This window comes from Hyaena hyaena, unplaced genomic scaffold, assembly GCF_003009895.1.
Source record: "Hyaena hyaena isolate Hyena2069 unplaced genomic scaffold, ASM300989v1 scaffold_555, whole genome shotgun sequence".
Lineage (NCBI taxonomy): Eukaryota > Metazoa > Chordata > Mammalia > Carnivora > Hyaenidae > Hyaena > Hyaena hyaena.
The window spans coordinates 957,008-983,602 of NW_024081186.1; the positions used below are offsets into that span (position 1 = coordinate 957,008).

At 37.4% G+C, this 26,595-nt stretch overlaps 1 protein-coding gene across 12 annotated transcripts in view; it reads right to left on the reverse strand.

The window, feature by feature from the left end:
- Positions 1–254: 254 nt before the first annotated feature.
- Positions 255–26,595, reverse strand: part of FMR1 (FMRP translational regulator 1) — a 39,095-nt gene continuing 12,754 nt past the window's right edge. The window contains exons 3-17 of one of the 12 annotated variants that reach the window (XM_039256025.1): positions 25,832–25,925; positions 23,123–23,194; positions 22,703–22,851; positions 21,482–21,575; positions 21,280–21,396; positions 18,912–19,082; positions 18,743–18,821; positions 14,935–15,044; positions 13,844–13,978; positions 13,270–13,332; positions 10,331–10,417; positions 7,650–7,845; positions 5,932–6,039; positions 5,159–5,241; positions 255–2,615 (exon numbers count right to left, since the gene is read on the reverse strand). In XM_039256025.1, coding sequence (XP_039111956.1) covers positions 2,505–2,615; positions 5,159–5,241; positions 5,932–6,039; positions 7,650–7,845; positions 10,331–10,417; positions 13,270–13,332; positions 13,844–13,978; positions 14,935–15,044; positions 18,743–18,821; positions 18,912–19,082; positions 21,280–21,396; positions 21,482–21,575; positions 22,703–22,851; positions 23,123–23,194; positions 25,832–25,925 — 1,669 coding nt within the window. In that variant the 3' untranslated portion in view covers positions 255–2,504. Of the gene's footprint in view, positions 2,667–5,158; positions 5,242–5,931; positions 6,115–7,649; positions 7,846–10,330; positions 10,418–13,269; positions 13,333–13,843; positions 13,979–14,934; positions 15,045–18,742; positions 18,822–18,911; positions 19,083–21,279; positions 21,397–21,481; positions 21,576–22,702; positions 22,852–23,122; positions 23,195–25,831; positions 25,926–26,595 lie in introns of all 12 variants that reach the window. The other 11 variants (XM_039256023.1, XM_039256024.1, XM_039256020.1 and 8 more) reach the window with 11 other exon arrangements.

Here is a 26,595-nt window from a genome sequence, read left to right on the forward strand (position 1 = left end):
TAATGTGTTGAAATCTTTAACCAAGAATATGGAGAACCATTTTCCAACAGCCATGTTTGTGTTTTAAGGGCACATAAAACATTGTGTGCAAGGCATATATGCTTTGCACGATAAAGTAACTCCCCCCACCCCGATAGTGCTAATTTTTGTTATACTTAGAAACTTAAGACCAGGAGCAAACATCTGTCAGACTATTTTTTTGCTTTTTCATAAGTGCAACTTTTTAATAAAAATTTACATCTAGATAAACAATCTTCAGATTTTTGAAACTTTAATAAGATTTTAAAAACATCAGGACTTAGAACTGAAAAACATACACGTTTAGCACACAAATATTGTAATACGAATCAACTCCAACTCCATTTGAAAACATGTGAATCAAATTACAGTTATAGAAGTTAGTAATTCACATTTAAGCAAGTTAGCGCCTTGCTGAATTCAGCCTTTGTAAAAAAAGAGACTTAGTGCATATTGTAATGGCACAATGTGCTTTTGTACCATTTTGTTGATTTTTTTTTCCACCTTATTGAACAAGATCAAGTTCTTGAGTGTTGGTAGATAACAGCTAACTTCCTAGGACATGTGAAACTTCCAGTGGTAACAGTTACATTTTGTAACAACACTTTCTATAGATTTCTTTTCCTATCTTAAAATTTTAAAAGCAATCATTTGTAAGGATTGCATCAACATCAATTTAGCAGAGGAAGATCAAACTTTATTGAAACTGCTTGCATACAAAATATATTGCACTATAACCAAACAGATGTCAACATAAAATCCAATCTGTTGTCGCTAATATGTACAGAGAATATTGCCCAGGAGCAGTTACATTACAAGGTCATTCTACCTTGGTTAATTATCTACAGTATTTTAGACCAAACAGCTTACAGATGATGTGTGCAAGGTACCAATTTCTGTTTTCAAATACTATACATTCCCAGAATAAATAACTAAAAATCAACATTAATGTTTGGCAATACTTTTAAAAGACTTTTTAATATTCTTGAAATCATGTGCAGTTTGTTGCCATTTTTATATGCTTATTTGTATGCAAGGAAAAGTAACTGTAAAATGAAAATTCAAAGAAACAAACACAAAAGACATCAGAGGCAGAACTTCAGTTTGCACGGCTCTGTACAGATTCAGTGGTACCCCTACTTGGAGTTATTTTTTTTTTTTTAAGAAAAATATAACATCTTAAGAGTGAAGGTCCTTCACGTATTTTTCCTCAGTAAATCTGATTCATAAAAATGACTCAAAACAACCAAAACCCAACACATCAAAAAAAAAAAAAAAAGGAAAAAAAAAAACTAAAGAAAAGTATCTGTTAACCAATTCTAGTCTGCTTTCCCATTCCTCTTATACATTAGACCTAATATTTCAAAGTTTAGAAACATTTAACCTGCTTCCAATATTTCTTACACAAAGTACCTGTACTTCACAGGATTCTTATGCACACATGAAAATGACCTTCGTATCTCCCCAAAATAAGCTTGAAATTAAAATATGAAAAACTTCACAAAACTTGGGGAGGACAAAATAAAAAAGGCTAAGTTAAAAATTGGTCATCATCAGGCCAAAGAGCAGGCATATCCTACTACCTTTCGACCAGGAAGATTTGTTCCTAGCTGAAAACATTTTAATTTTAGCCTCTCTCAAATGAAAAGATAGTTATTTCTTCTCCTGTCTATACAGAAAAATTACACATCCCTCTCAATAACACTATTTGTCAAACTTCAGTGCAACAAAACAAAAACAGAAACAAGTTCTATTCTTTATACTGCCTAACCTGATGTTTTTGTAAGGAAAAAATATGGAAAGCATGCATTCTTCTATAAAGTACTAATGTTTGACAGGGTTTGCTACATCTTTAACATTTAGTGTTTCCAACTTATCTTCCCTGAACTCTGCATCCAAATATAATATTCCTACCTGCCAAGATATAAAAAAGGCACAGATCATACAACTTTTTTTTTTTTTTTTTGCTAATGAAAATGACAAACGTCACATCACACACATCTCAGAGTCCACTAAAATACTGGAAAAGTGGACCAAACATAAACCGACACAGGACATGAAATGACAGTATTTCATGAACTTCTACAGGAGATTGAAAACGGAAGTGATTACCAAAAATGCTATTTATTCAGAAAAACTGAAATGTACTGGTGAGTTATCGCCCAATGCAGGAAAATGGTCCAAATTAACAAAAAATATCACTGCTCAGTACTTTAAAAAATAAACCAAACTAAAATCCTGCCCTGAAGTGCTAAAGTATACTTAAAAGCAATGTCTCAAAATTTCAAGGTATCTTTTTGTGCAAATCTGAAAATTGTTGCTTATGGCCAATATCAAAAAAAAAACAAGATTCTTAACAGAATTTGTGTTCATTTCATGCCCTGTGCCATCTTGCCTACTATTTGTCTTTGGCCTAACAAAGTTTTCTAATATGGAATAAGAGTTATGGAAATGGTATAGGAAATGTAACTTCAGAATTCTGCAGTTTAGGGTACTCCATTCACAAGTGGTTGCTGGCCATCCACGCTGTCTGGCTTTTCCTTCTTCTGGTTACGATCTTTCCCCGTGCGCAGTCGATTACCTTCACTGGAGGTATTCTGTAATGTTTTAGTGTGGACACTCCTTTCATTATTGCAGTCAACTCTGATCTAAAACAAGTTATAGTTGTTATATACACAGACCATATCCTATTGCAATCTGTAATTGGCCTGGCAAGAAATTTAAGCCTGAAGTGTAACTTCCACATGTTAAAAGGGAAAATGTGGGTGAGAGCAGAAGAAGTGCAAGAAATTAAGGTCAGATAGGGTCTTTACTTTGTTTATGAATTTAAAACACTCTTCTTCTTTAACTGGAACACATTAGTCATCTCACTGCATCCAAAGATAGATAAAAACTCACAATCCTACTGTGTCTTCTTCTAAGTAGAATAAAACAGTGAGAAACAAATAGTTAAAATGAATTACTATTATCAATTATGAGATAATACAGATTTATAATACCAGAGTTCAAAAGAATGGGTTATTCTTCAAAGTTTGTGAAACCCAAGAGGGACACAAATTGATGCCTACCTATTCCACCTTTACCAAAGACAGAACTCAAGTAAGGTGGTAACTGGCTTCAGTTTACACCTTAATTATCTACCATGGGTCTGATTAACTTTCTCTACTGAGGCTCCCGCTGTCTTACAGTAGAAAAATAGGAGTGTTGGTTTCTCAAAGCTTATTCAGTAAGGCAGGGCAGATGATCACACAATTCGAACTCTGTCTGAAGAATAATAACGGTACAGGGAAATCTGACGACACTAACATGTAGAAGAACTGGAACCCTAAGATGCATGTAAAGAGGAAGGTAATTGAGAAATGATACTCTAAGATTTATAATAACAGTTTAAGTGTTATTTATATAACAGAACACTTAAACACTGCTAACAGAATTCCAGATGTTGTATAAAAAGAAGATAATATTGACCAAAGGGCTTAAAACAACTAGAAATATCGATCTGTTTCAAGTGCAAATGCTACAAATATCTCAAAATGGTTTGCTATAATTTCAAAGTATGTTTAACTGTTCGTCTCAGTGTGTATGTTTTTTAATGTTTATTTATTTTTGAGAGAGTGTGTGCATGCCAGTGGGGGAGGGGCAGTGAGTGAGAGAGAGAGAGACAGACAGACAGACACAGAGAGACAGAGTATGCAAAGCAGGCTTCATGTTAACTGCAGAGAGCCTGATGCAGGGCTGGAACCCACAAACCGTGAGATCACGACCCAAACCAAAGTTGGACGCTTAACGGACTGAGCCACCCAGGGACCCCTCACTGTGTATTTTGAAATGTTTGGTTGTCAAGGGTTTAGTGCTTTGATTTGGATCTAATCCCCTACACAAAAAATACAACCTTTTTATTTGATATTCTGTTTTAATCATAAATATAATTATGAATATGCATCCTTTTTAACCAATATAAGCACATGGCCAAATTCATCGAACAGGTCACTGTAAGTGGGGAATGACAAGGCTGGTATCTCACTAATTTTGGGTGTTGGTTCCAAACCAATCTGTTGTCAATAAGGAGCCTAACTAGATTAAGAATTAAGAGTCAAAGTGGACACCCGGGTGGCTGTCAGCAGAACATCCGACTCTGTTTCGATTCAAGTCATGGTCTCATGGTTCGTGAGTTCAAGCCCGACGTCAGGCTCTGTGCTGACGGTGCAGAGCCTGCTTGGGGTTTTGTTATCTCTCTCCCTCTCTCCCTCTGCCCCTACCCTGGGTAGGGGTGCTGTCTCGGTCACTCTCAAACTTAAAAAAAAAAAAAAAAAAAAAAAAAAAAAAAAAAAAAAAAAAAAAAAAAAAAAGAAGAAGAGTTAAAGTAGAGGAGAATATGGGTTCTGGAAACCAGACACCAGGGTTTATTCAACTATCACTTAACTAGGCGACCTCTCGGCAAAGGACTGAATCTTCTAATCTTTCTAAGCTTTAGTTTGCTCACCTATAGAATAGAAAAATACAACTACTTACCTCAGGGGTTTGCTGTAAGATTAAATGAGACAACATACACACAAAGTACTCAGGAACAGTGTCTGACAAGCTCGGGTAATTTTAAAACTTATTTTAACAATGGGTTCAGCATAGGTGATGACCAAGTGAGGTGGGATTCTCAGAAGAGAAGCTGGCTATAAACAAGCAGCTGATGGGTCCAGCACGTACTAACTGCGTGTCCTCAGCCCTGTCTATCACAATCACTACCATGAGACAGATGCCTTCTTTTCCTTACTTTCCAGACAGGACACCCTCCCCACCCCTCAGGGGAGGAGGGCTCCACAGGGCTTACTCAGGTTTCCCTCTCAGTATATTCCAGGATGTGCCTTTTCTTAGGGGAATTGGGAGGAACCACTAATGTGGTAACGAAGTCCTAATGGGCTGTCAAAGTCTTCACAAATGCCTAAGACTGCACATTCTCTAGAGAAATCTTTGAACTTGTCACAAAGATCTAAGATTTCCCACAATTGTAGTGTTGAAAGGAAAATATTTCACATGTACCAACACTGCAACTTTGAAGAGGTTTAAAAATCAAGTCAAACAAACTCCTAAATCCTAAACTACAGTAATTCAAATAATTTAGATGTAGAGAGGCACACGGGTTTACCTGGAGGGATCCGTCTGCTGTTCTTCCTTTAGCCTCTCTTGGATTACGTGGGCGATTATCTGTTCGGGAGTGATCGTCATTTCCTATAGGGTCATTTTGAAAAGGTTCAACAGTTACTCTGACATGCTTATTTCAAGTTCTTTATTCCTACATTCTCAATTTATTTAGACCACAGAATCTAAAATACAATCAACAACCTAGTGATTCCAGCTACATAATACCTAGAAATCTAGCATGCTACCAAGGAGAAAATATTTCAAAGGCATGACAATTCTGCATCAACTATATTATAGGTCAACCCGTGCTAATGACCAGATGCTATGTGTAGAATCCTCAAAGAAGCTGACCTAGTTATCGGTGTTTATTCATATATTCTACACAAGCCATAGAAAGGGGGTCGAATGTTCTGTTGATTATTGCGGAGCCTTTCCTCAGGTGACCAGCACAAAACAGAAGCAATGGGGTTTTAGTCGTATGTCCTTCAATCACCAAGATCTTTCAGAGAACTTCAGCTAGTTGTTACCATTCACCTTTACTTATTAAGAAACAAAAGTTGGGGTGTCTGGGTGGTTCCATCGGTTGAGCGTCTGACTCTTGACTTTGGTTCAAGTCATGATCTCATGGTTCATGGGTCGAGCTCCGCACTGGGCTCTGTGCTAAAAGAGCTTGGGGTTCTCTCTCCCTCTCTGCCCCACCCTCACGGTCTCTCTGTCTCTTGAGATAGACAGATAGATAAAACAAACTTACAAACAAAGAAATGAAACCCACTGTACCTTTGAAGCCACCTCCACGTCCTCTTCCTCCCTGTCCTCTTCCTCCACCGCCACGCCGTCGACCGTCTCCTCTGCGCAGAAAGTTCTCCCTCTCTTCCTCTGTTGGAGCTAATGACCAATCACTGAGTTCGTCTCTGTGGTCAGATTCTGTTTCAGAAGCATTTGATGCTTCAGAATTAGTTCCTATCGAGAGTTAAAAGTTATATACCGTTGTCCGACTTTAAAAAAAAAAGTTAGGTTAACAGAAGCTTCCAGAGACGTTTCAGGGGTAACTCAATACTCTTCCCAATTTATAAGCCCAAAGAGTATTATCACCTTCCATTTAGTAAAACAAATGATCTTAAATTCAAAATGAAGGGTTTCACAATATTTGAGGTAATTTTGGTTTTAAACATTTTTGGTTCTTGTTAAAAAAAAATAAAAGGTATTTTATTAACCATCTAAGTTCAAACCTGAGTATGCCACATCATTAAACAGCTGTGCTCCTTTAAACATCTGCGCTCTCTGGAGAAAAAGTTGTCTCCAACAGTTAAATGCAATACCTTGATAAACAAAACTTCTATAAAAAGAGTTCCTTTTAACAAGGTTTGGCTCAGGGACAGAGGGAAACGCACACATTTTGCTCACCTCTGAGAGGGTGGCAAAGGCCACCATGGCAACTGTCTCAGGGAAGGGTCTTTTGTGGGATCAGGGATTGAACTTAGCTCAAGGGGGATGTGCTCGCCTGGTCCACAACCTTCCCTCCCACTCCCACTAGAATAATTTATCATTAATGAAGCCATTATTAAGATAAACTCATTATGTGTGAGGGGGTGTGTTAATGATATAAGGGATGGGAGTGGGGGGAAAAGAGCTCCAAGGTGAGGTGGAACTCCAACAGCAAAAAGAACAGACTGTTGGGAGAGGGGTTAGGGGTTAGGTTTAAGGTTGGCCTTAGGAGTACGTATCTCTCTCCCCCACTCCACAGTATCAGCTCTACTACCTCTCTCTTCCTGTTGGAGCTAATGACCAATTATAGCTTCACCATTATAGCTTCTTTCCTGTGGATCTTGAAGGCTTTTCCATCTTAAAGAGTTCCTTTTTGAAATGCAAATATTTGTGAGATGGATTATACCTTATACCATCATTAGCAAGTTACATAGTAGATACACAGTTGAGCAAGAAAGACAGTAGGCACTGGCAGGTGGGGACAGTGTTCAGTGAAAGGTACTGGGAGAGAAGAAAGAAGCACTGACAGATGAGCTGGGAAGGCAAAGAGAAACTTTGCCCGATTCTTGACTGTGCCTAGGGCTGACTTTGGCCATGACACTCAAAATCACCTTATGAGCCATAGGATGCAGAGCCCTGATTTACACAGTCCATCCAGCAAGTATGACCAGCACATGCCTGACAAAAAATGAGCCACAGTACACAAATGAAAAAAATTTTGGCTATACAGTAATAAAATCAGGAAAGGCCTTAAGAGAGTCGTCAACACACAAGGGCTTAAGCAGGTTTATCCCCACTCAGAATGTGGACAGAACTCACACCTGCCCTGTAAACTCTATGTGGTATCATCAGCTTTAAGTCTAAGTCTCTTGCAACACAATTTGACCCACTGTGAATTGGAAACCACGTAGTGAGAAACCGTTATAATGGGATGCTAATGAATATTAGAGATTAGCAGCTATTAAGTCTAGGAACAGATAAAGTTACTGAGTAAAATGCTTAGTTTGTACCTGAAGCATATCCAGGACCGCGTCTGCCGTGCCCCCTATTTCTGTAAGGTCTACTACCTCGACCCATTCCTTGACCATCATCAGTCACATAGCCTTTTTCCTTATCTGTACGATTTGGTGGTGGTCTAGAACTAGCTCCAATCTGTCGCAACTGCTCATCAATTTGTAATCTCTCCAAACGCAACTGGTCTACTTCCTATTTAAAATATACAAGATAACAGTAAAAATAATTTGACATTTTACTTAAAAATACCTTTCTCCTTTTCATCAGATAAAAAATATACTGGAAATAATTCAATTTCAGCTCTAAATTTATAGTAAACACTGTTACACAGAATTATCAGGAAATTGAATGGCCTCCTTACAAAGAAAAATTACTATAGATAACAGGTTATTGATGTCCATGATTAGAGATATAACAAAAATATTCAGCATTAAAATTCTACTGAATAGAATTTAAGTTTGATTTGGTGCTATTATCCAATAGAATCTCTTAAGGCACAGATATGCTAGTTTGGGGACTTCTTGATGATCGGATATCCAAGAAAGCAACTCTAAAATAAAGGCAAAAGACAGTTAAGGCTTAACCAGCTAACCTTAAAAATCATACACTGTAAATAGTCTTAATTGAAATATATTTGCCCATTAATATCTTAATTTATGAAGCACTGAGTTTGAGCTATCTTCTGCTTTCAAAGAACATATACTATGGTAAGTCTTTGGATGCAATTGCACAATTAAGGAAAAATTATTTTTGATGAACTGAAAATGCTCACATTCCTTACATGGTGGGCAGGGAACGACTATTGAAGACCTGACCAAACAACCTAGGTCTTAACATCGTGCCTTGAAACCTCTTAAAGACCACAGCTCTGCTAGAACAAGTACAATGAACAGTATTGATATTGATCAAAATATACACCTGGGGTCCACTGACAGACCATTCGTTACACACAGTGCTTCTGATATATCCAGATGAAGCCCCAGTTCTAACCCTTGTCCTTCCAATCTACCCATACACATCTCCTTTACTGGCTTTAGGGAACTGGATCCGTAACTTCTAGTGGTTTGGGGTGTCTGTGTAAAGCACAGGCCATCACAGGGACTGCCTATGTGGACAGTCACTGGATAAGCCCCTGTGTTAAGCTAAGTTCTTAAAGTCTTTCTTGTGGAAGCTTCTGGAAAACAAAGGGCAGATACATTTGATCTGTGCCCTGAACCAGAATTTCTGTTTTACAAAGGACCTGAGCAAAGGAGACACTGAGTGAGTGGCTTACTCCAAGAGTATAGTTATAGCTCATGGAATGGGTGGGTGTATCTCGCAAAACAGAATGGTAGTCCAGGTTATCCCACTGGGGCAAAGCAGTCACCTTTTGGTGAGAGATGCCAGGCCCAATCAAGGGAAGATCTGGTGATGGAAAGAATGGCAACAGGACAGCTGCTGATAACCAAAAAAGATATCCAATTGTGAAGAATAAGTAAAAAGATCTAAAAAGGAACATTAGTCAAAAGAACAAGGGATTGGTTACAGTGCAACCCTAACTCTCCAGGTCAATTAGAATTCTTTAAGCTAAGAATTGAAGAAAAACACGTACAACAGATTACAAATAAAACACACTGTAAAACACAAACAAAGAAGCAAACCAATGGGGTATCCTACCCATGCAAACCTTGCTGGATGAAACCTTCCCATTTTCAATTAGTAACTGACCACCAGAAGAAGGAATGCAATGCCTAGCTATTGCACTTTTTCCTTCCTTATTTGCATCCAAGTCAAAACTTTTTTTCTTTCTTTCAAGAAATCAGCAAAAATATTCTTATTAAGACAGCATCATAAATAAAATAAATTGGATTATTTTTTAAAATACTATTTAGTACCAGTCACTGTAATTGTGATGCATATGGATATAAAGAGGAAATTAGGACAGTGACATGAGTAAGACTCCATTTCATTGAACTATAGAACATTTGGGCCAAAAGATATTTTAAGAAGCATCCAGTATACCAAGAAGTGACTTGCCTCAAGTCACATAAGCTAGTTCATGGCAGAAGGCAGACTAGGAGCAAATCACTGCACTGCCAACTCAAGTGCTCTTTCCACTAATCCTTGTGGCCTCCTACTTCCTGATTTCTAGTTGGCAATCTAGGAGGCCTAACTGTACAAACACTAAAACGAGCATCTACAAGACACAAATTGTTTATATTCCGTATAACGGAACATAGAGAAAAATACAAAGGGTAAATGCTTAAACGTAGGACTTCATAAAACACTGGGATTTCCTTGATAAATGACATAAGAGGGACAAACAAAGCCAAGTGTTACAGACACAAAATCTGGCCTGGAAAAAACTCACAAAGGCTAGAAAGGATCAACTGAATGAAAAGGCTATGTACAGGAGTACCTAAATTGAGTAAGGGCTTAACAGAAGAATAATGAGAAATAGGGGAATTTACTGACAACTGGGATACCGGTCCTTAGATTTATGATGACAGAAAACTGACTTCTTTTTGCAGAAGGAATATAATAAGCAAAACAAAGTGAGTATTTTCTCTATTATCTTTTACGGGTCATTCATTGTAATATACAGGCTAGAATGAACCTTCACTGATGAAAAACTGACTGTGGAGTTTTTATATGTTAGCACAAAAGGATTAGAAGTTAAAGTTCTTCTTGTTCTCACCTTTAAATAGTTCAGGTGATAATCCAGAAGAACAGTGGCATTAGCAATGCTGTCCTTTGTTCCCACAAAAACAAATGGTACCATACCCTGAAAAATAAATGGCAACAATGATCCTATAAAATTAATAATGGATTAATCTGAAAAAAAAAAAAAGGAAATAATGACTAAATCCCTAGCACAGGGCCTGATAAACAGTAGGTATGCAAATGTCTGTTGAAAATATAAAACATCTACAAACAAAAGTAGTTGGTATATTTTACTTATCTACTGTGAGTAACGGAAAGTCAATACGGCAACCTCAAGTGCACCAGATTACTGTGTTTTAAAGACTACTCTTAAATGTTGGCAAAATCACAAAATATGTAATTCCAAATTATAACAAGCTCTGACATGAGATGCATACACAAAATGAATACTTTAAAATAAAATACTCTAATTCATATACGACAGGTTTTATCTAGATCAAATTCTCTAAAGAGAAATTCAAAGTTAAATACTAGGGCACAGAAGTAAAAACTAAATCAATTTTGCTAACCAAGTCAAGAGAGTACAAACAAAACACAAACAAAAAGAATTAGAATAAATTAAAAGGCACTAATTATTCTGTGCAGGGTGGGGGAGGGGCAGAGGCAGATCGAAGAACACACAATTTAGCTTTTCAATCCATTCCAAAAATGTACTCTAAAAACTATAAAAGGCTGAATCATATGGAAGGCTTGATCTTTTCTCAATGGTACTACTTTAACATAAAGACAGATTTTTAAAAAGGAGTATATTAAAAATTTATACTAATAGCCCATCAGTACAAATGAGAAAAAATATTATTTCTAGTCACCAGTTATAGGTGTCGTGCAAACTAATAGCTGGCAATTATGACATTCAAAGTTTGATAATACTTCATTTATTTTACTACTGAAGAAATACATATGCTTACTGATATTCACACAGGACTATAGTAAAGCATACAGTGGCTTTTATGAGGACATAATTTTCTAGGCAAAGTTTCTAAGTATGAAAAACCAAGAAGCTGTCTCTTTAGCAAGTATCACTCTTTGAAAAAGAGCATTCATTTGATAGGTGTGACTGCTTTTGCTTGCCTGCGCTCAGTAGACAGCATCTTAAATGTATGTGAGGCTGGAACAGGTTTTTTTTCCTTTCCCTTCCACATGAACCTGGCTGTTGATGGAGAACAAAACTGAGCAACAATTAGGAAATACTGCGTGTAGAATGACCTTCATTCGGTCAGCAAGGCACTGTTTCCTGGTAGCAATGGCCACCCGAAGAGTCGGGTGCCGCTGAAGACCCAAGGCCTTCATATGGATTTTTGTTTGCATTGATTAACATATAGACTATGGAAATAATTAGGCCTATGAATTAGATCTACTTTCCTCAAAAACACTTTTGACTGTATTTTCCCCAACTGACATCATTACAAAGTAGTTAAATCTTATTATTTTCCAAAATGCCATATAGTGAAATGCTATACTCTTTCCTCTGGGTCATGTATGACCAAAATAAACTTTAAAACCCTATGCCACAGATTTAGTCTGATCAACTTGGCACCAAATAATTCTACAAGGTTTTCTATTTCCCTATGTCCAAACTGTGGTTGTACCCAAGTGCTATTGTAATTTGAGCACATCACTAGTAGACCAGAATAGGAAATTAAAATCATGATGGGCAAGAGCACAATGATGGCCTTCAATACAGACACCAGGAGAAAGGGATTCCCTGACTGGGATAAGAACTGTGCTGCCCACTCTTAACAACAGCCAAAACATGGAAAGAGCCTACGTGTCCATCAACAGACGAATGGATCAAGAAGATGTGGTTTATCTATACAATGGAATACTACAAGGCAATGAGAAAAAACGAAATCTGGCCATGTGTAGCAACATGGATGGACCTTGAGGGTGTTATGCCGAGCGAAATAAGTCAGGCAGAGAAGGACAAATATATAGGAGGATTAGGAAGAACTTAATGGAGGACCAAGGGGGAGAAGAAGGGGGGAAATAGTGGGGGAGAGGGAGAGAGTCAAACCATGAAAGACTCTTGAATGCTGAGAACAAACTGAGGACTGATGGGTGTCGGGGGGGAGGAGGGAGATGTGCATGGAGGGCACTTGTGGGGATGAGCACTGGGTGTGATATAGAAACCAACGTGACAATAAACTATTTGTAAAAAAAAAAAAAAAAAAAAAAAAAACGCTATTAGAAAAAACAAAAACAAAAACAAAAACAAAAAAAATAAAAAAACTAATAAAACATTAAAAAAAAAAGAACTGTGCTGCCCAGCAGAGAGGAATATCTGATCCACTTGTGGTTATATTTCCCTTTATCAAACAAATGGCATTTCTGCTTTTAATCTCTGGTGAGTCATAATGGTTTTTCCCCATAAACAGTTCTCTCGGGCCAGGTAGGGGGCCCTGTCCTCAAGGAACTCATCAGAGATTAACAAGATAATGTCTATGTAGTATATGCTGCGAGAGGGATGGGCACACTGGAGCACAGAAGGGGGAAAGGCTCTGGAGCCAGTCAGAGGGAGGGGACCTGTGGCAAGCATACAAAGGAAAGCTACACAAGGAATAAGGTCAAAGCAAGGTGTCGAACTGGAGGGGAAAGAGCGCTCTGGTAGAGGAAACGAATGTACACAGAGAGAGAAGAGTGAGAACTTGGAGTACTTCAGTGTGGCCCAAGTCGCTCTGGAGGGCAAAGGGGAGGAATGAAAAGAGGTGACACTGGACAGGTGAGCGTCAAAGAAAGGCTTTATAAGCAACAGGAAGGAATTTGAGCTCTCTCCGCAGGGCAATGGATGAACATACCCCAAAACACTCCTCCACCATCCCCCAACCCTGATGATCATTTGTAGTCTCTCTTAACAAGGGGAATAAACAGTAAAATATAAAATTAAAATGTATTTTTCAAGGAATGTTTTCCTACCTGCCAAGCCTTGAGTTCAGGTTTCTGGGATTCCCCTGCTACAATTGATGAAACCACTAACACCTAAAGCAGTATAAGGAATGCAAGTGATGTCATTAACTATAACAAATGATACACAGAAGCCTGAACGCAGGACTTTCACTGTAGGACTTCTAAACCCATTTCTAAACAGTTAGGTTAGTTCAAATATTGAAAACCAGTTTCTAAAATATGGTTCTAAGTAGTAACTAGTGCATCTAACAGAAGGTACATTTTGAGCTACCACAACCTGCAAAATCTCAAGAGATACAGCATGAAAAAATGAAAGACCACCCTCAAAAGAAAAATGTGATCACTAAATGTAACCCCGTATTTTATGTTTACTCATCACATTTGTCACTGTGAGTAAACTGAGAGGTAGGTAACACTTTGGTTTGTAATCTCTCATAAGCTGGCAATTGGATTTGGAAAAAAAAAAAAAAAATACAGGAGTAGCCTTTAAGTCTAACCAGAGAAAACACCCAAAACACCAATTGTGATATCTGGGTCAAAGAAATTACTTTGAGTGTAATTCAAAGTGATAAATATTTCTTACCCTCTGGACTTTTGTACTGTTAGGTTGAGAAAAATGAGTGCTGTTTTCCTTTATATCTATATGTTTTTTGTCTTCTGAGGGAGTAGGTCCAACCCTTGAGTTACTGGAAGGTAGGGAATTTGGTGGCATAATTTCCTTGGTTAAAAAAAAAAAAAAACACACAAAAGAGAAAAAAGGACCAATTTAAAGGCCTTTATTTAACTCCACTTTTGTATCAATAATATTTTATAAACATAAAATTATTATAAACATTTTTGGCAGACAAAATAATAGAATGCAAGTTTTATGCAGTAAAACCCCCAAAAGATTTAGCATCAGCTAAAAGAACCTTTTACCAAGGAAGATTCAACAATATGTGAAAATTATGGCAATGTGGGGGGATTTAAACAGTATCATTGCACAGAAGAGCAACTTTGCCTCCCCCAACCCACACAAGTACTTTTACCAAAAAGCATATATTCATGAAGATAAAAGTGAGGACTATAACATTTAAAGACTGGGAAGAGACGCTATGCTCAGATAAAAATTTAAAGCACAAACTAAACACACATACAAACTCAAAAAGCCAAAGAACCTAACCAGTGTCCCAACTTGGTCTCTGTCAGCAACAGTAAGTAATATTTGAGAATCAGCTTATACTTTTTTTTTTTTTAATTTATGACCATCCATGTTAAAGATTAAGCAGATTTAAAGGGATTCAAGTAACTAGTCCCAAGTCACTCTCCAACTACGACAATGACTGGCATGGTTGTCAGAATTATTACATTCCCAGGATGCACAGAAACCTCTAAATTAACATGTTGAATAAAATAGTAAACTTTTATCAGACAGGGCGCCTGGGTGGCTCAGTTGGTTAAGCGTCCAACTCTTGATTTCGGCTCAGGTTATGGTCTTGAGGTTTGTGAGACTGAGTCCCAAGTGAAGAAGCTCTGTGCTGACAGTGAGGAGTCTGCTTGGGATTCTCTCACTCACGCTCTCTCTGCCCCTCCCCTGCTCATACACTCTGTCTCTCTTGGTCTCAAAATAAATATACTTAAAAAAAAAAAAAAGCTTTTATCAGACAAACTAGAAACACATGCACTACAACATACCTCTTCTTGGGGAACGCTTTTCTCATTTTCAGCCTCAATTCTCACCCTCACCACTCCTGACTTATCCACAATTTCCTGAATCAGTTTTCCATTTTTTCCTATTACTTTGCCTAAAGTGAAGAAATGAATAATTCATGTTTAGTTTTACAAACATCGATCTCAAATGAGCAAGCACACTCCACTGTAAATTATCACATTATATATAAAACTAAGATTTCAGGGCGCCTGGGTGGCTCAGTCAGTTGAGTATCCGACTCTTGATTTCAGCTCAGGTCAGGATCTCCCGGCTCGTGGGTCCGAGCCCCATGTCAGCTCTTTCTCCCTCTCTCTCTCTCCCCCCCAAAGTAAATACACTTAAAAAAGTGTTAAGATTTCAAAACTGAAACAAAACAAAGTCTTTTCAAAAAGTGTTAAACTGGTTTCTGTTTCATTAGCTTGTCATTGTTTAAACTATTTTGGTCAAGTATCAAAGGAGTTTTCATCTCATGAACTGATGAGGTAATTTTGAATTTTTTAAGTTCAAAGATAGGGTCTTATTTTGCATAAAAGGGTATACTTGAGACTTGCTGCTACAGTGGTATGTATCGCTCTTTCTGTAAAGTTCTGTGAAAGGAATTAAGGGAAAGGGTAACAGAGAATACATTTGTTTATTCATTTGACAATTTCAGTTCTATCTGTACCTGATTTAAATCTACTTCTCTGACCATGGTAAATATTTTTAGAATTTCATATGGCACATTTATAAAAGATACTACAAGTCTGAAAGTGATTTAAGCAGCTATACATACACCTAAAAGAAGTGCATTCTTGAGACCGATGTGTTAATGTAATATTACTTCTGTGCATTGCTCATAAATTCTATCAGTATATTAAAAGGTGAGGTATGATATCTTAATCTTTTATTAGTCACAGAATGAGAGATTGGGAAGTCACACTTTAAGATAACTCAAGACCACTATGAAAAAACTTAAAGCCAGTTCGAGAGTAAGTACTGGTTAATAACATCTGTTACAACTCCAAAGATGTCAAATACCAGTAATTAACAGGCACTCTTCCCCTCATTTTATAAAACTGAATCAACCATAGCCTTAACCAGGACGTGACTGCTTTCACAGCCATTGGCATGCATTAGTGTAAAGCAAGACACTACAAATAAAAGAAGTACTGGTTTTAAAAAACGACATGTGAATTCCCTGCGATTCTAAGAATCCTCCCAAGGCACCTACAGCACCCTTACACTGGCCAGGTCCGCCGTGTGCCTGCCCCACCACCTTAGAAAAATCAGAAGCCCAAATTTGCTTGGAGTTACTTCTAGACAGAAGAACCTAGGGAAAAAAGCCTCACCACCAGATCTTGTGGTTCTTCTAATCAGCATAACCTTGGCTCTCTAGCCATGTCTCGCAGCCTCACTTGCCCCTATAACCTCTTTTGACTGGTCAGTGGTCAGGGAACAAAACTAACACTAAATCAGGACTCCTGACATAGGTAGGTTCTTTTGTCAACTATTTCTGCTTCTCTTTTCTTCAAAAGAAAGAGGTGGGGGAAGAGAGAAGTTGTATGGAGTCATCCCACAGCTCGTTTTTAATCTAGAACACTTGGATTTTCATGAATTAATGCTGATTTTAATAAATGTCTAAATGATGAAAAAAAGGAGTGTGTCACACATTGCTATTATTCTTAACCATCCTAAGGACTGTGTGTTAACTAGAGCTAACTGAATAATTAAACCAATTCATTGTCAAAGTGGGGTGAAAAGCAAGCACATCTTTAGAAAAGAATGGCAAATCTGTGTACATACTAAACACAGTCTATGAAAATTAGAGATCATAAATCATATACAGTGTGACTCCAAGAAGAATCATTCAATACTAATTAGACATCTTCCCAAAGATCTGCCTTGCCAAATCTTTTATTATACAAAAATGCTTTCTGACAACTCTCAACATTCCCAGTGTTGTAGTAGACAATCTCTAAAACAGAATGGTCTTGTTTTACTCACTAGAAACAAAACAAAACCCAGGCTAATGGGACTTTAGCAGGCTTTCTGGTGAAAGGTCAGTTCTCTTTAGGTATGAGTATAGATAGAAACTACTTTTAATAGCAGATAATGCAACTCTACACCACAAAGTTACTTCCAAATCCCAACTGACAGTTTGCTACGATTCTGCTCTATCTACTGAACTGGATGGAATTGTTCTGAATGAGGAGAGGAAACAAGAGGTAACATTTACAGAGTTCCCTACTATGTCCAGACCTTATTACATAACGTATATCTATCTCTACCTTTCTACCTACAGCTTTGAATTTAGTTATCACAGCAACCCTGTGAGGTAGACACTATTATCACATTCTTTAGAGGTAAGGAAAATAATATTCAAGGGGGCTGAATCAGTTACAAGGCTAAACAGGTACCAAAAAGTGAAGGAGGGGACTGAAATCTAAATCCAACTCCAACACCCAAGAACTTCCCCCCTTACAGGCATCATGCCATTCACCAAATGAACTTCAACGAATCTGATACAGAAGTTTCTTTTTGGTAATTAGTGAAAAAGCTATTGGCTATATTTTATAAGAATTTCTAAATTTAAGAGAACTTTTCTAATCAGAAAATGTAGGCAATTGCTTGGCAAACTCTAAAGAAAAGGAAAATAACTATCATTCAAAACCCTACTTATTCTTAGGAAGTCAGGATCGTACTATCCATAAAACTGGTGTCCAAGTTACCTCCATAATATCACAGTCTTTAGCTGTCTGTACAACACAGCTGAATTAATAATTCTGCATTCATTTCATCAGTCTTTATTCTTTAACTAATTTTCTTCAGGAGAAAAATATCATTCCAAGTGTTTTTAGTGGCATAGAAAGACGTTTAGAATTCTATGCTGACAAAAAATAAAACCATGCTAAGTAGGACTGAAACTATGGGAACAACGTGCATAGAAATCCTTATTTTCTTCTTTGTTAAACTTTCCAAAGAGTTGGCGTTACTTTTTATCATCGTTGTGAATCAAGTTCAGAAAAATAAAGTGTAGAGACAGTATGTCTCAATTTTATGTACAAGTAAAAACCTAGGTACTGCTCTTGATAAAAACTGCATCTTATTTTGAAGTGTCCTGCTAAAGATATTTGCAGCATTTGAGAGCACTGGTGAAGAGCTTCTGGTATTTGCTGGTACTTGTGATGGAGATAATAATAAAACAATAGTACTCAATGTCAAAATGAAGAATTACTGTTAATGTTACAAAAAGCCCCAGAGGCATTCGGAGTTACTTGTAGCTTTCTAATAAGCTTGCAACTTACTAGATTAAGTAACCTACATTCAGATCTTCAACTCCACGATAATTAAGAATGCCATCATTTTATAGCCCCATCAGAGATCAAATACCAATCTCCTCCAAATTATAAAGCCCTCAAATGTCATTCCTTTTAAAGAAATATATTTAATTTTAAGATACAGAAAATATAGGGCACTTGGGTAGCTCAGTGGGTTAAATGTCTGAGTTCAGCTCAGGTCATGATCTCATGGTTCGTGGGTTCGATCCCTGCCATCGGGTTCTGTGCTGACAGCTAGCTCAGAGCCTGGAGCCTGTTTCAGATTCTGTGTCTCCCTCTCTCTGACCCTCCCCTGCTCATGCAGTCTCTCTCTCTCTCTCAAAAATAAATAAAACATTAACAGATCATATTTCAAAAATAAAGTTTCGATTAAAGGATTCTCCAAGTGAGTGAGCATGGAATTCTATCGGTATAACTAAATTGTTTCCCTAACTGTTGTTTTTGTAGTGCATGTCAACGGTAACTTCTGACTCACCAACTAAGTTCCTTGGAACCTGTATGACATCTTCAGCAAATTCCAGAAAGCTTCTAGCCTTTTTCACTGCATCCTGATCCTAACAACAAAGGGGAAAGGATTTAAGACCAAAGATGAGCCACATGAAATAGTGTTTATTTTAGAAAAAAACTACTTAGTAAAATTTTACCTCTCCATAAATGTGAAATGTGCAGGTATCTTCATCTAAATCGATAGCAGTGACCCCGGGTACCTTTCTAGCTTGCTGAATATTAGCACCATGAGTACCAATAGCCAGACCCATCAAATCTTCTCGTACAATAAATTGTTCGTGAAACCTTGAGGCAAGTTGCCTTGAACTCTGAAGAGAAATGCACATTTGATTAATATGCTTTATCAACTATTAAGACAACTGTATTTAGGTCAGTCATGTAAATTATCTCGACCTTTACATGAGGGGCCTATAAATTACTTTCAGTTGTAAACTTTCAGGGTTTAGAAAACCCCCTCCACAGCATAAGTATTTTTTAGATTACTGAAGGTCAATGCCATCTGATAGATTTTTTTATTAATAGGAGAAGGCTTGTTGACAAGTTTCCAAGGTAACTTTTGAAAACCTATTTGCAAGGCTGCCTTAGTTAACCAGTGACATCAACCATGTCATAATTAAGAAGCAGATTAAATGTTCCCAAATATAAACCAGCTCACTGGATCTGACAGACTCAATGTTATTTACGTTAAAAAATGTTTTAATATCATCTTCACAGAAAATTGTAATCACTTCATTTTTATTAAAGAATATCAGTACATATACGTATTTTTTTTTCATTTTTCTTTTCCTGGAAACTGCACCATTTATGTAACTTATCATTAAATACTGTGGTCTAGATATCCCTCTGATGAAGCGATGACATTAAAACAATACTTCTCCTACCCCCACCTCCCCAACCTGAGAAACGGAATCATAAATATCGTATCAAATGATTATAGAATGTCAAAGATTGACTTCTTGCAATATGCATGTGCAACCTAAAAAGAGATCAGAGTCTGTAAGACCTTGTGATCTGGATCCACAAGTATGATGACTTCTTTCAAATCTTCAGTCATGACTAAACTCAGTTACACTGACACCCCAAACTTGTGGATAATTGCTCTCTTTAAACAGCATTATCAAAATTTAATGTTTAGTTCTAGCATGCCATTAATGAAAACCAAACATATTAGTGGCTCATGTTGAAAAATGGAAATTTCTTATCTGAATATGTGGATCTCTTTAATATTAGTAGTGAGGAAAGAGGCATGCACACGAATTTCTCAGTATTCAACATACCTGCTAATTTGAATGTATGAGTGTAACTACTGTAAACAATTTAAAAAGTATAATATCCATTTTGAAGATTAGAGTAACAAAATGTATTAAATACAAGAAGTCTTGGTTTTGAGTCCTGGTTCATTCACCTGGATCATTCTTTTCACTGATAATTCTCTGATAAATGGTAAGCTGAAGGTATTATAACAGATCATTTAAGAAGAATTAGATGTTTAAGAAGAGGCAGGAGTATGTTTTCCATAATACTCACAATGAAAGTAAGGAGGCTGTTTTTGCCTAAAAGTTATGAGAGAATTGCTAAAGAAACCTCAAATGTGTGAACACAGGGACATTAATAAAGAATGAGAATAAAAAACCAATTAAACAGACCTCCATGGCCATAAGGAAAACAAAGCAGTATAAGGAGATAGGAATGTCTCCTCTCCTGCTAAGAGTTCAGCAATCACACATCAAGTGGGAAGGTGGCAAGTTTCACAGGGTTTCACAAGAATGTAGCCTTGACTACCTTCTCTCTTAAAATGCAATTTGGAACTCTTTTTTTCTCTATTATTTTAACTGCATGGTGTTTTCCCTCTAATGAAATGAATAATGATGAGGAACTCTGGAATTTGACGGTAATACCTCGAGTTGGGACATTAAAATCCATTTAGTTTCTATGGTAATGAATGGAAGTACTAGATAGTTATCAATGAAAATAAATGTATGATGATGGAAATTACTGGAGGATTAATAAAAGTAGATAAAATGCACCTTAAGAGACGAAATAGTAAGTTAGGGAAATAGCCTCTGGCAGGAATCTGAAGACAGGAGTTTTAAAGAGTGACAACCAATTAGAATGAAGAAGTTCTATACCCTTTTAAACAGAGATAAACATACATAATGAAAGGAATATGATTAGATATTTAAATACTCTCTAGTACTTATATGATAACATGTTATATGGAAGAAGCATTGCCTCATTTTATTAGCAGCTTTGATGAACTTCTAGACAAAGTGAGTTGACCGGAAGTTCCTTAATATACACCAACTGCTGCTTAATTCTGAAACTTCAGGCATGAAAGACTTTAGTATGATTAGGCTTTGTAGAATTTAATTTTACAAAATATAAAATATAGGGAATTGCTAAGAAATAGTAAATAAAGGACAACCTGCCCATACTCAAGTTTTACCACTCTACACTTATCATTTCCAGAGAGCCTTACAAGCAGCGCTGGGGAAAGCCACATACCTCTAGCTGTTTACTGGCTTCTTCGTTTCTCAGTATCAGAGACAGCTTAGTGCGAAGACTCCGAAAGTGCATGTCAATTAGCATGTGTGCTCGTTTTGAGGTGACTTCATTGATAGACTGAGGGATATAAATCAGTACCATCATTATCAAAGCAAATACTCCAAATGGAATAGACTAAAATGGCCAAGTCAGAAACACTCACCAAAATGACAAGCTGATAATTCTCTGGGTCGTAAGTTACAGAAAAGGCACCAACTGCCTTTTTAAAGTCCTTATGTGCCGATTCTTTGGCACACCTAGAAATAAAAATATCCACTGTGAAGTTAAGATGCAGGATTACCAGCTATTGGCATAAATATACGCAGAGATTTGCACTTAGTACAACTGTGAATTCATAGTAAATATAATGCATGCAAAATATGCTGTATCCATTTAAAAGTGTAGTCCTTTGCTGTACATCTCTGAAATACTTAGCCCACTCCAGTAACTGATACTAAACACAAAGGTTCCTTTGCTGTATCTCTGTAATACTCAGCCCAATCAAGCATTTGTGATTACAGAGAAAGGAAAAAACCAGTTATGTTCTGAAGACATTACTTGTGATCTTAGATTACCAAAAGTGACATTATTTAGGGGGAGTTACTCTCCTCTGCCACGTTTCCTTATTTCAGTTACATAGGATTAGTCAGTAATTTTCTTCAGTTAACTGTTGAAAACTTTTGAGGATAGCTGCAGGTTACCCAATTTTGTTCTGTTGCTTCTTTTCTATAGAAAAACTGCCAATCAATTTACGGGAGAGAAGGAAACGTATAGGAATCAGAAGGCACAAAAATTTACATATACATGCAATCTCTACAATCAAAAAGGAGGATTTCTATGTATTTCAAATTGCAAATTAACATTTACCTAAAGTGTGACACACCCAAATTCAACTCATTATATCCCCCTTGATCAAACCTTTAACAAGGAATCTCTTATCTTAAAAGTGTTTAAGTGTCACCCCAGACCAAGGATTAGAAGATGGAGATGACTTCTGGAAGCTTCTTTAGCTCTACTTATTACATGTTTATCTGAAAATAGTAACTAAAAGGAAAAAGCTTGGAGAAATCGTCTTGGTCTAGAACTTGATTTGTGACTTATGAGAGAAGATCTGTACGAATTGATTTTCAAAATCTCAAAATTCTATGAGCAAAGATTATTTTAGGAAACAAATGCATCTAGCCGAGTCAGTTTAAACAAGTGCAGTGCTGCCTTGATTATACAACTGGAAAAGCTAAAGACTGTTTTTTCACTACTTTTGCAAGCCATTTTTCTAATGTTCACTGAAATTAAAACTTGGTTTCTATTATTTTAAAATTTATATTCTTTTAAATTAATTGCATATAACCTGTAAGTCCTCAGCATTTCTCGCACACCAACTTACATTTGTCGTAAGTCTTCTGGCACGTCCAGTTTGATTTTATGGAAAGTATCTTTTGTGGCAGGTTTGTTGGGATTAACCGATCGTAGACGTTCAATTGTGACAATTTCGTTGTATGTAGCATCACATGCTGCATATTCTATTACATAAAACTGAGAGAAGTAGATAAAAGTCATTCCTGGTCATAATGTTTAAAATAAGAATAAGCTATACCTAATTCAGTTATTTTTAAGCTCTCTAGAGAGAAAAAAACTATATTTGATCAACTAAAACACATGAAACATACTGAATATTTGGAGAAAACATTTTAATAAAATGACTCGAGTTACATGTTATTTTAAAATAGGAATCCACACTGAAACAGAATACCTGAGTTTAGAAAAGGAAAATAGTATAAAAAATTTTAAATATGCATTTTCCTACCTCACCCTTTATCATCCTCACTTTAGCTAACCACCAACAGCAAGGCTCTTTTTCATTTGCTCTGGAATAAACCTATACAAAAATTACAACATAGATTATTTCATAATTAACATCATTCAGAAATCTACAGATTATCAGACATCGAAGAAAATTATTAAAATGAGACAGGTGTCTTTCAAACCCATATGCCTCAAAGCAGATTGCAACCCCACATCTAGACATTGATACATAATCAGAAAACTACTTGATTACCTGGGAGAGCCCTGTACAAAGTGCCTTTCTATTTTCTTTGTTCTATGTCAATAATAATCAGTTCTCTCCATATGAATGCTCAAGAAAAGCTGACTGTTCATAAATCTGGGCATGCTTTCCTGGGATCCTTTGTGAGCTACAAAAATGTATCTAAAAATGTACAAACTTGTTTTTATTGTACTCTGATAAGTAAATAACTGATTGGAAGTTACTGACCCTGGCCTACTTACTGGCTGCATGGTCACTAAATGAGTGAGGCCTCTGACCACTCAGCCCACTATGGATACTACCCTGGCATTCATGTCTCCTGGGGCCTAAGCAAACAGAACCTTGGTCACTCTCTGGTCTCCTGCCCTCTCCCTCTCTCTCTCCACTAAAATGGACAACTCCATGCTGGCAATCCTCTGGATACCATCTTCCTGCTCTCACATACTAGATCAGCTCTTCTAACCCATCTCTTTGGTGACATCAAAGTTCACTTGCGATGTGCGGCATGCAAGCTCTTGTGAAGACACTAGCAAATCAACATTAAGAGGAAAAGAGCACAGTATACATGAAAAGAGAGAGACACAGAAATACTCAGAAGCAGAAAGAAACAGGGAAGACAAGGGGGAGAGAACAGATGAGGAGAGGTACAGAGCCTAAGGCTCATAAGTAACTCAAGGCTCCAACTCGTCTCCCTTTCATGACTGAAGTTAACAGTGACAAAATGCAGTGACAACTTAACTCAACCTACCTTTCTCTTTTGCCCCCATCACTTTCTTCACAATTCTGCTCAAGCCAGAGGAACAACCTCAGTTAATTGTTATGTAATGCAGCAAGGTCATCCTGAGAACAGCACCCTATTGGTCCCCACCAGCCATGTAACTAAGCTGGGGGCGGGGGGGGGGGAGTTCCCATAATCCATCACTATTATGAGCATTCCTTATACACAGAGACAAAAAGATCTGGCTGTCTTATGTCCCTTTCACAACCTGAGTTAATGGTTATACAATATAGTGACTTAGACAACTGAATTCAACCTACCTTTCCCTCTTGCGGCCATCAATCTCTTGCAACTCTGTTCTAGCTAGAGCAATAACCTCAGGTATGTATCACAGTTGGGCAATACAGTAAGGCAACAGTATGTCATTGGTCACCACCTGTCATGTGACTCAGTTGGAAAAAAAGTCTCCTTCATCCATCCAAACATTATTGGAGCACTCCTGACACAAACAGACCAAATGTCCTTGCCTTCAGGAAGCTTGTGGTCTCCTGGGGAAGTGGACAACTAAAGGTGCTCAGGTACACACAATGTTAGTGTTTCCTATAAGGAAATCTCACAAAACCAAGCTCAGCTCCTTCTACTTAATATGTACTGAGTACATTTTTGGCAAATAAATAGTACTTTATTCTATTTTCCACTTTAGAAGGAGAAAAGAACACAGGCCTGAACACCCAGAGACCTTCCCTGAATAGTCTCGAAAATAAAACTGCTACCGTATCACCTTCCATCCTCTTAATGTTTTCTCTATAACTTAATCTGCCATAATTATTAGCTACTCTGACTAGAATGCAACCTCAAAGGCAGGAGACTTCTGTTGTAGTGTACCACCTGTACCTAGCACCGGACATAAGAATTCAAGGACCTAGTATATAAATGTCTATTTACTTTACCTTACCTGTATATAAATGTCTATTTAGCCACTTCCTTCATACCACAAATATTCGCAAAGTTGCAAGTATTAACAAGGCATTGTAGAGGACGAAGAGAAGCAGCTTAAAATGGTGTGAAAGCGGAGGAAGGAAACGACGTAGACTAACTATAACATAAAGCAGACTCCAAGTGCTGTTAAGTCCCAAAACAATTTTCACTGGCGAAAGAAATTATAAACATGTTTTTGCAACGTGGTACATCTCCATAGCACATTTTAGTCAAAGACATGAATGGCACGTGAGCAGGTGGTTCACAGCATGCCCTGTGAAAAGATGTTTTCCCTATATGTGTTTATACTAAAAGTCAGAGATGGGCTTTTAATAATACACCAGGAGGATTCGCTGCTACCTAAAGAAATTCTAGAAGGCTGCTCTATTAAAAGGCATGATTCCTTTCCTTTGTAATACTAATTTTCTCAATCCATTTTGCTTAAAATGGAGATAAAGTTGTCAGCTAACAATATATTATTCCAATAAAGATTCAGAGATTGAAAAGGGGGCCAAAAAAGTCCTAGCTGGCAAAGGAAATTAGTGACGACTTTCAAAGATGCGCCCCGAGTGCTAATGAAGCAGCCATAAGCAAGCATCACGTATTATTTCAACTCATTGTTGAGATGGCTCAGTCAAAAGCACAGGTCCATCAGAGCTGTAATTTTCAAGGTAGTTTAAACAGTGTCAAAGACAAGGGGTACAAAAGGCACCGGCAAATTAAATGCCCCCACTCCTCCCGTACTTAATAACTCAAGGGCAGGGGAAACTTACCTCAACTTCATCACTTTCATTTATATCTTTATTATAACCTACAGGTGGTGGGAATCTCACATCATGGAATGGAATCTGCCTCTCTGGCTGCCAGCTGCAAATAAGCAAACACAGAATTATTTTACAAGCTTTCTGGTTTAATGGAAACAATCCACACTGCCATCAACTCTTGGCTAAGTGTGACCCTCTGTCTTTCCGGTTTAAAGAAGCAAATGCTTTTAAAATAGTCAGTATTTTGCTGAGTGGGGCCTAATGGCAACGTAGAGACATTTCAACAAAGTCTGCATGCAGCACAGCAGCCCTGTAGTTCTACTTGGACTATTCCTCTAAACACAGTAGGTCAACATTACAGTTTTCCAAACAAGTCTTTCTTCTGGTACTTTCAACCTCTAAGAGTGCTAAATGCAAGGCCACAACAGCAATTACTTTCGATGCTTCAATTAAATGTTAGTATCGGTCAGTGTTAGTAATATCATCACCGTACTTCTACTTGCAAAGGAATTTTAACCATGTTCTAAGGACCACAGAAACTGGTCCTAAATGCCCTCTAAGTCCCAAGCAAAATGGGGCAGTCAGCATATCAGCAATTCACAACTCACTTTTCCCCCTTTAAATTTTAGATCCCGCGAGGTGGTCAACTCGTGCCCTGGAAAGCTGGCCGCCGATCGGCGTGGCCTGGTAAGGTCTGCTAAACCACAGAGACCCGATGAAGACCGCCTACAGGAGTTTGGTAAGTTGCCTAGGTTTTTAAATTTCAGATGATA